The 9,235-nt window shown below is 49.4% G+C and overlaps 1 protein-coding gene across 1 annotated transcript; it reads right to left on the bottom strand.

The window, feature by feature from the left end:
- Positions 1 to 160: 160 nt before the first annotated feature.
- On the bottom strand, positions 161 to 6,466 carry LOC127236642 (cryptic protein). The gene is made up of 6 exons (XM_051204382.1): positions 6,414 to 6,466; positions 6,120 to 6,169; positions 5,860 to 6,027; positions 5,222 to 5,336; positions 5,023 to 5,132; positions 161 to 422 (listed from the first exon to the last, which is right to left on the bottom strand). The coding sequence occupies exons 1-6, from the start codon at positions 6,464 to 6,466 to the stop codon at positions 310 to 312; spliced, it is 609 nt and encodes a 202-aa protein (XP_051060339.1). The 3' UTR covers positions 161 to 309.
- Between the last annotated feature and the right edge of the window lie 2,769 nt (positions 6,467 to 9,235).

Here is a 9,235-nt window from a genome sequence, read left to right as displayed (position 1 = left end):
ACTCTGAAACCTTCAGAAAGGGATTCTGGATGGAGCATATTGGGCTCTGGTATTGAGGTTTGCTTCCACTGGAGACCTTGAAAAGAGGCTCTGCAGGCAAGGAGGGCTCACTGTTGAACACGTTTATTGCACAGCACAAGGATCCATCCTATATCGGGGATTCTGTTATTTACAACACAACACAACACACAACATCCACGCAGATGCCCACTGCCCGCCCAGCTTTCCTGCTGGCAGGCTGGGGCGCCATGTGCAATCAAGGGTTACTCCTTGCAGTCCCAGGGGATTCTGTCCCTGGGCTTAGGAGCCTCAGCCTTCACCAGCCACACCCTGCAGGAGGAGGCAGAGCAGCAGCAAGGGGACACTCAGAGCGCAGCTTGCACTTGACCCTCTGGCCCTTGAAGAGAGGAAGTCTTTCGTGTCTGAAAAAGAACAGAGAATACATAAAGCGCACAGCCGCAGGCTTGGCTAAAGGAACATGGAGATATCCGCACCCATTCTGTGGTGCCCTCTTCTGCCTGGCTCTAAGCCTGGCCCTTTTATGGTTGGGACCTGACCCACTGTGTGTGTGTGTGTGTGTGTGTGTTATGTATAAGTACGTATATAATTTTTAAATATAGGGTCACAGTATTCAACCCTTGGCTAGCCTAGAGCTCACTATTTAGACCAGGCTGTCTTCTGGCTCACAGAGAACCTCCCGCCTCTGCCTCCTGAACGCTGGGACAAAAGGTGTGTAGCACCATGTCCAGCCATCTTCATTCTTCTTCAGCACCGAGTGACAGAGCTCTTGCCTAGCATGTGTTCAAAACAAACAAATGAAAGAATTATTCCTCTGCGTCCAGAGACATTTAAATGTTTGTGGAACATTGAAAGCTGATGGGGAAAGTCTCCGTTGTTTTTGTAGGCGAACAAACAGTCCTTTCTTTAGCCTAACTCATTTACATCAAGAGCAGAAGAGGAAACCCTTTGAGAGTATTGTACGTGATTCAACCAAGGCAGAGAGAACCAATTTAAAGCAGCTTGCAGCTACCTGGTCCACAGATGGCACAACTCTGCCCACATGAGTTCTTAGTGTCTTTGTCTATGTGCAGGTGTGTGTTCACGCGTGCGTACAAGGTATCTGCATGCTTGTGGAGGCCAGAGGTCAACCTTGGATGTCATTCTTCAGGCACCTTCCAGATTTTTCTTTTTCTTTTTTTGAGAGAATGTCTCTCACCTGGACTTGGGTCCCACAGATTAGGGTAAGCTGTCTGATCAGAGGACCCCAGGGGTTGCAATAATAATAATAATAATAATAAAAACCCTAAAATGCACAAGCAAAAAAAATCTACATGAATGAACAAAAAGTGTTGATGTTGGGTGTGGTGATACACATGTTTAATCCTAGCTCTTAGGATGCAGAGGCAGGTGGGTTCCAGGCTAGCCAAAGATATACAGTGATACCCCGAATGCCTCACGTAAGAAGGAAGATGGAGAGGAAGGACAAGGAGTAGAAAGAAGGGGAGGAGGAAAAGGGAGGATAGCAATTGACGAAAATCACTGACGTAGCTCTTAGCCACACACAGGCATGTACATGGCATCGTGTGAGGGCAGGCTCAATCATACAGGGTCACCCTCTCTGGAAGAATGGAGGCCACAGGGGAAGATTCAGGCCCCTTAGGCAGTTGGTCCTCAAACACAAACTACAAGTTCAAATACAGTTTGAGCAGGCTCTGTGAAATAAGCAACCTGGTGTCCAAAACGGGGCCTGGGACCACTGTTGTGTGTGCTCCCCAAGGAGATTCCTTGAGATTAGAAAGAGAAAAAATTAGACCACTATACATTTAGATAGAAACATAAGTGTTTTATTAATATTTTATGTTTGTTAAAAAATCTACATTTCTCCCCCCAGACTGATAGCTGGGAAACCAGCATTGGACCGACTCAGACTCCCTGAATGTGGGTCTCAGAAGGTCTAAGGGACCTCTGACAGTGGAACTAGGATGTATCCCTGGTGTACAAAAGGACTTTGGGAGCAGATTGCCCATGGAGAGATGCTCCCTTAGCCTAGAGGCAGGAGGGAGGGCCTAGTCCCTACTGCAAATGACTTGAGATTTTGTTGATCCCTCCTGGAAGGCCTCACCTCCCTGTGGAGCGGGGGTGGGGTGGGGGTGGTGGGGGTGGTGGTAGTGGAATGGGAGAAGGGTAGGGGGCGCATGGGAGGGAGAGGTAACTGGGATCGATATGTAAAATTTTATATATATATATATATACATATATATATATGTGTGTGTGTATATATATATATATATATATCCACATTTCTTACTCTGTGAACTCCCACTATTCTATATCACACTATGGAAGAAAAAAAAATTCCTGTTACTAGTGGATGGTTTATTACCGGAACCTAAGCCCTTAATATATATTTATTAAAAGGTCTTCTAGATTTTTTTGGATGTGCCAGAGATCTTTGTCATGCCCATTACTTTTGGCACATGTGAAAAAAAGAAAGAAAAGAAACCAAGTTTGACTACTTGCTACCTGTCAACATGCCTTTATTGCTAAACAGACACTGGGATCGAGGTTTCAGAGATGGCTGTGATAAGGGAAACATCACACGCATCTCAGTGTGTCAAGCAGACTCTCCTGGAAGCCCCTCAGAGTCAGATGACTTCCCCTCCTGCCCTTCTGCCACAAGAAGCATGTCCGCCAAGATAAAGCCTCCCACAGAACATACCTGGGGATGGTTGAACACAATACTGGGTACACACACATAAGCTCAGAGCGACTTGAAAGCAGGTACCCCAGGTCCAGAGGCTGGGTCTACCCACAGGTGTTTATTCATGTGCTTATTCTCTCGTTTGGTTTTATTTTATTTTATTGTTGCCAGGCGTGCTGATTAAAGGAAAAACTGAGGGCTAGAAGGTGCTCAGTGGTCAGGAGTGCTTGCTGCTTTAGCAGAGGACCAGAGTTCAATTCCCAGCACCCATGTCGCCTGTAGCCCCCTTCCAGCCTTCATGGACACCTGCACACATATGGCATGCACACATGACACACATGTGTACATAGGTGAGAAATAAATAACTATAGAGAAAACTGACACCCTAGCAGCTTGGCCCGGGTCCATTTCATATTTAGACTTTTCACACCAGCGCTTTACTTCATGTTTGTTGCTAGAGATTAAACCCAGGCAAGGGCTCTAGTGGTGAGCTCCACCCCAGCCCTTCTTTAGTTGGTGCCCAAGACATTTATTCTTCTTTCTTGAGGGCTGCTTTAATGGGAATAGCTCCGCTGTGTCCAACCTGAGCTAGGTGGGAGCTTTGCATTCTTTTACTCGGAGGACACACTCAGAGCAAGGAGGATACTGGAGGTCTTTTACCCTGAGGGCTGCTGGGGGCGAGACATAACTTTATAGGATGGCATCTATTTGCAATCCTTCCCACCCATAGTTATCATTTCAAAGTATCCTAATTATCTCAAAAGTGGGTTTTTGTTTTGTTTTTTTCATGTTACCTTCAAAACCTTCATGACATCTCATGAAGGGATCTCAATTTATTTTTTTCCTCTCCTGTTTCTTTGGGGTTGGATTTCAAACATGGCCACTGTTCAATATTCTAATTAACACTATCACACACGAAGGTATTCTTTTCATATTGAGTAATTCTCACCGTAAAAGGCACATGGGTGACTCACCGCTCTGTTAGCTACCCCTGGGTTTCATTTTCCTCAAAGAAAGGCCATCCATTATGAAGGATGCCTACTCCATAAACTGTGGTGGGATCCAGCGAGCTTAAGTGGCCAGAGCACACTGACTAATACAGTGGGTACAACCACAGGGGTGACCCTCCTTAAACCCCCTAACCATCAGTCAGCTAGAGAGCTGTCATCCACCATTTACAATGGGCCCTGCAGCAGGACCAAGGACAGCCACCCTGGAGGAGGACCTTACTCCTTTGTCCAACTTTGATGAATAGAAGCATTTTCAGAAGCCCTTGTTGCTGACCAGGAAGGTAGAGAGGGATCTCGGCCCTGGATGTTTCCAAGGGTGTCAAACAGTGTTAGTGTCCTGACACTCAGATGCTACCCTACAGACCTTGCATAGGGATTGCTAAAGACCCCAGAGAACCCCTTCCCCACACTCCCAGGAAGAACTGCTGGGTAAGAATTGACCTCACCTGTGAGATCACCAGATTTACCTTGTAAATTTACCCTGACTCCCAACATGTGTGTCCTCTAACCTCTGGGACCCAACAAATGGAGATTGCTTGGGAGAGAACGGGCTTAGGGGACGCTCAGTGAGCAGAGGGAAGCCACTAGGAGTGTTGATCCTGGGCTTGGAGATTCAGGAGCTAAACAATCACTAACTGAATGCCATGGCCAGAGGGTGGGGCCAGGCGTAGTGGTTGAGGACCTTCACCTGCTCTAGCGCTGTCCTTCCTGGACTGCCTGAGGAAGGAACAGGGGACAAACTGGTCAGCGCCACATCCACTGTGGAAGGACAAACGAAAATGGCGCAGGGGTTTCATTTCTTGCAGGGTTCCTTGGACACCGCGGAGAGCCCAACCATCTGGGGAGTGGCGGGGTGGGAGGTGCGGGGGTGGGGAGCGGGGGACGGGACGCTCGGCTGACTTGTCTATCATCGGGAGTTCAAGCCAGCTCCTGTTAAAAGGAAGACTGTGGCCAGAAGACATGAGGTTGCAGTGTGGCACCCCCTCGCTTCCTGCTCAGCGCTGTTCTTGTGTCCCCAGTGTCTGGGCGCCACTAGTGAGTTATCTGCTGAACTAGCTTGGCTCGCAGGCTAACTCTGCGTCTTGAAGTTACTGGAAGGAACCCCAGTGCTCCGAGATACCACTCGCAAAAGCGCCTTAGGCCCAGCCATCACGGCAGATTCACCATGATTGGAACTCTGTTGAGCGACACACGGATCTAATTTGCTCATTTCTACTTCTTGTGCACAGATGGTGCGCCATCGTGTAACAGCAAAGACGTGTGTGTGTGTGTGTGTGTGTGTGTGTGTGTGTGTGTTGGGGGTGTTCTTACCACAGTGGCCGAACGTTTGGCGTGGAAGGCAGTACAGGGCTGAGAAGATGCACCTGCATAGGCGGCAGCTGTGCAGGGTCCAAGCTCCGTGCTCCAGGGCGCCACAGTCTCTGCAGAGGCCAGGACAGGTCAACCTCCTGTCTGTGTACCCCTCTCTCCCGGTCCAATCCCCTCTCAGCCCAATTTATGCCCCACCCACCTGCGCCTCTGGTCGTACTCGCAGTAGCGGCCTGTGAAGTGCTCAGGACACACGCAGAAGCTGCCCAGAACGCAGGTGCCTCCGTTGTGGCAGCAGCGGGATCCAGGGACCACACCTGCTGGATGACCTGGGTCAGTAGCGGTAATGGTCTCTAGATCTCCCCCAGTCCCCTCCCTTAGAGGGCAGGGCGCCACAGCCTGGGAGGGGACCGTGCCTGCTGAGTGTGTTTGCTAGGTAAACCTCACTCTTTAGCTGGAGGCTGACAAACAAGCTAGCAGGAATGTGGGCGGGGTCCGGGATAGCCCTTGACACCCTCCAAGTGGCTGCTTAGCAAGGGACTTTGTGGACAGTGATTAACCACAGGCCTCCCAGGCAGGACCACCCATGGGTGTGATCACGCTAGTGCCTGGAGCCCCTAGGCAAGCTGGAGTTGCCTGAATGCTAGGGAAGTGCCTGTTGCCTTAGCGACAGAGCAAAGCTGACAGTTTTGCCAATAAAACTGCATAACTTCGGAGTAAGCGCATCACTAAAAATTTTTTTTAAAAAAAAAACTTGAAAGTGTAAAGATGCCTCTTTGCGGTGTCTCCTTTCCACCCTGGCTTAGCCCATCCCCCCCCCCCCACTCAGGATCCACTTACTCTCTCCAAAGGTCCTGGAATAGGGAGGGGAATCCCTTGGGAGCCAAGCCTCCCCGCTGCCATTCCCTCCACTGGAATTACTCAGGGTCCCATCCAGTGCCGTCCCTGGGAGCTTTGGAGACGGGATATTGCTGACTTCTCTGGCACTGTCTGGTTCTCTTTGATAGCCTTTGAAGAATATCAGAGTGAGCGACTAAATGATGGAGACACAGGGATTTTAGGACATAGCACCGAAACTCGGGGAAAAAACATTTACTTACTATTTCCCAGGTGGACGAGCTGCAACGCTACAATCATCAAGAACAGAGCCCTGTGATATTCAAAGGGAATTGTTGAAGTTTCAAGTATACAGTCAATATAAGCACAATTCACTGTCAGTCATGATATAAAGTACGTAGCGCACTTATAACTTAACAAAAAGTACAAGTATCATAGTCAATGTCGCGCTTGTACATATTTGAAGATGTAGTTGCCGTTTAGAAAGGTTTTCTGATGAAAAACTCCTGAGAATTTTAACCCCCTACCCTGGACTTCTGGTCCACTTCTGTCCTTACCTGGCTTGGTGTCTTTTCAAACGAACGCCTAGTGTTTGGAGGTCCCCTCTCATCTGTGCTTGGGAATCAATGGCCACAGGAGTTGACACTTGATGTCCTGGCCCTGGAGAAGTCCTTCCTCCAGGTCTCGGAATCACTATAGCAGGTCACAGAGTGCACAAGCTTGCAAGACAGGGACGCTCCTGCCCTCTGCCTGGACAAGAAGGCAACGGAGCTGAAGGAAGGTCTGCGAGGCCAGAAGCTGAAGCCCTCTGGCCTGGACTGCTATGCCATCCAGGCTTGAAGGGCTGTCCCTTAGAGAGAGTCCTGTTGAGAGGGGGTGGGGCCGGGCTGCCCGCCTCCCCAGTGCTATTTACAGTGATGACAAGAGCAGGGTGGCCAGGCCCTGATGTAAACCACTGGGGACACAGACAACAGGCCTCCTTAACCTCACTAGAAAACAAACAAGAAACATTGAAAAGGTTGATCCCAACATGAACCGAAGAACTTTTCCAGGAGACAGAACTGTGGAGACAATTGGGCAGTCCCAGTACTGGGAGATTTTGCAGGGCTCAGCTGGAGAGGGGATCTGGTCAGTGGGACACAGCAGCTGAGGGCCCCCATCTGTCTGTCCTGTGTGCTGAAGAGGAGGCAAAGGGGAGCACCGCAGGCTCTGCTTCCTGGTGTAGGGAGGACTCACCCTGTGCAGGGACAATGTCCTTCCCTGCTGTCACAGGTGAGGAAGCTGACCCCTGAGTGGCTAAGCCCTGTGACAAGTAAGTCATTGAGAAGTAGGATAGGCAGATGTTGTGATGAGCTCACAGCCCCTCTGTGCATGGTCCCTTTTGCCTGAGCAGAGATGCTGCAGCCTGCAGCCTGAATCACTGGAGTAGTGGGTGACTTGGGGCTTCTGCTGCTCAGGTTTCCTATCTGCCCTTATCATAAAAGAGGACACTTTGTGACAGGTGTGGTCAATTCTCCTGACTTTAATACGGAAACTCACTTCTTAAAAATGTGCTGCAATTGTGACTGGCACTGGCCTCATTCATTTTTCCTTTAATCCTGAGCTTCATCTAAGAGGCTGTTACTCCAGGAAGGAATAGGCCAGCCTCCCAGCCTGCGACCTCCCAGTGAAGGGTTCTGGGAGCTTCCAGGACCAGACAGGGACTGGCAAACCCAATGGGTGAAAACCACAGAGAGGATGGGGCCTCAGGGCACAGGGAGACACCAAAACTCACGTTTAAATGTAATGTTATTATTGTTACAGAGCACAGTTCAACCGCATGTGCAAAGCAAGGCATTTCATTGTTTCAAGTCAATACACACTTCTACCTGAGCTGAATGATTTTATATATATATATATATGTATATGTATGTATGTATATGTATATATATATATATACATACACACACACATATATATATATATGTTTTTTTTAAAAGAAAATCATCCATACTAAGCAAGAGAGTATATTTCTTTCAAAGGATTTTTTTTTAAAGGTTCATTGTTCTGAGTTCTGAATCCCAGCCCTCAGGAGACAGAGGCAGGCAGAGCTCTGAGCTGAAAGCTAGGCTGGTTTCCAGAGTTAGTTCCAGGACAGCCAGGGCCACACAAAGAAACTGTCTCAAGAAACAAACAAATTCATTAAATTGTATAGAATGCCATGGGGACTTCCTGATAACACCCAAGGTTAAAGGCACTATCTCAGATCTAGCCTCTCCTCCACACGAGCTCTTTTACTAAAATTTTCAGAGAGTATACTCCAGTGCATATGTGAGTAAATTCACACTCGCTGTGTCAGTGTGAGCCTGGCCAATCCTATTTCCTCCTGGGTTTACTTTTCATGGAGTTACAGAAAGCAGTTCCCACATACCTGTCTTGCTGTCCTTTACCTGTGCTTGTTTGCTTGCTAGGCAGGAGCTAAACCACCTGAGCCACATGTCCAGCTGCTCAAACTAGGTTTGGAAAGTCTACACCTTATTGATGAGACTAGATGAAGGCAGGAGTGAGAGGCAGGAGCAGCATGGGATGTCCCATCTCCAGTGTTGGCTCAGGCTCCAGGGGCCTGAGGGCCAGCAGAGGGGAGGCCCTGGGTGACAGGACTGTGATAAACTTCCTCACTATACTGTCACTTGCTCTGCAGAGAGCCTTTGTGGTCCAGGCTGAGTCATTTACTCCCCATCAAAGGACTCTGGCCTGTCAGCCCAGACAGAGCTGCTGAATGTCTGCCACCAAGGAGAGCCAGCAGGCAGGTTGGCCTGGCAATGGCTGACTGGGAGAAGGGGACAGGACTTGTCTCTGGTTATCAGTTGTAAAGAGATAAGGCTGGAGCCACCAATCCCACCCCCTGGGGGGCATCCTGACTCACAGGGTGTGTGGGAACTGGGGCCTCCCTGGCCAGGACAGGATTGCATGCTGTCCCCTCCCCCCTCCTCTCAGCACCCAGAAAGGACTCCTGAGGAAATGACCTGACAGAGGGTAGGTGTGAAGGGTTCTCTGAGCTTAGAGCTCCTTGGGGTCAGAGGGTGGAAACCCTGGCTGTCCAAACTCCCCTGGCTTTGGATGAGTGCTTGGCTGAGCCACCTTCTGTCTGTCTGGTCTTTTCTGTCCTGTGTGCTTGGTGGGAGTCAAGCATACCATATGTGTTTGTCCTTTGAGATGTTTTTGTGTCAGTGAGCGTGACCCCAGGGTCTCACGGCCACCCAAGCGCTCTTCTGCCCAAGCCTACCCTCACGTTCTTGCCCCATTTCAGGGTGCAGAAAGCGGTGGGCTTCACACATGGGCATCACAGCCTCGCAGCTTTCTGCTGTGTATCACGCCCAGAGGAAGATGGAAGCCCTTC

This window comes from Phodopus roborovskii, unplaced genomic scaffold (genome assembly GCF_943737965.1).
Source record: "Phodopus roborovskii unplaced genomic scaffold, PHOROB, whole genome shotgun sequence".
NCBI classification, from domain to species: domain Eukaryota; kingdom Metazoa; phylum Chordata; class Mammalia; order Rodentia; family Cricetidae; genus Phodopus; species Phodopus roborovskii.
This window is presented reverse-complemented; position numbering and strand designations above follow the sequence as displayed.

Excerpts from the sequence above, each read along its gene's own strand:
- LOC127236642 (XM_051204382.1), bottom strand. The coding sequence starts at position 6,466 with ATGAGAGGGGACCTCCAAACACTAGGCGTTCGTTTGAAAAGACACCAA. Across the intron at positions 6,028-6,119 it reads GCTCGTCCACCTGGGAAATA|GCTATCAAAGAGAACCAGAC; the intron begins GTAAGTAAATGT and ends TATTCTTCAAAG. Across the intron at positions 5,133-5,221 it reads GAGTACGACCAGAGGCGCAG|AGACTGTGGCGCCCTGGAGC; the intron begins GTGGGTGGGGCA and ends TGGCCTCTGCAG.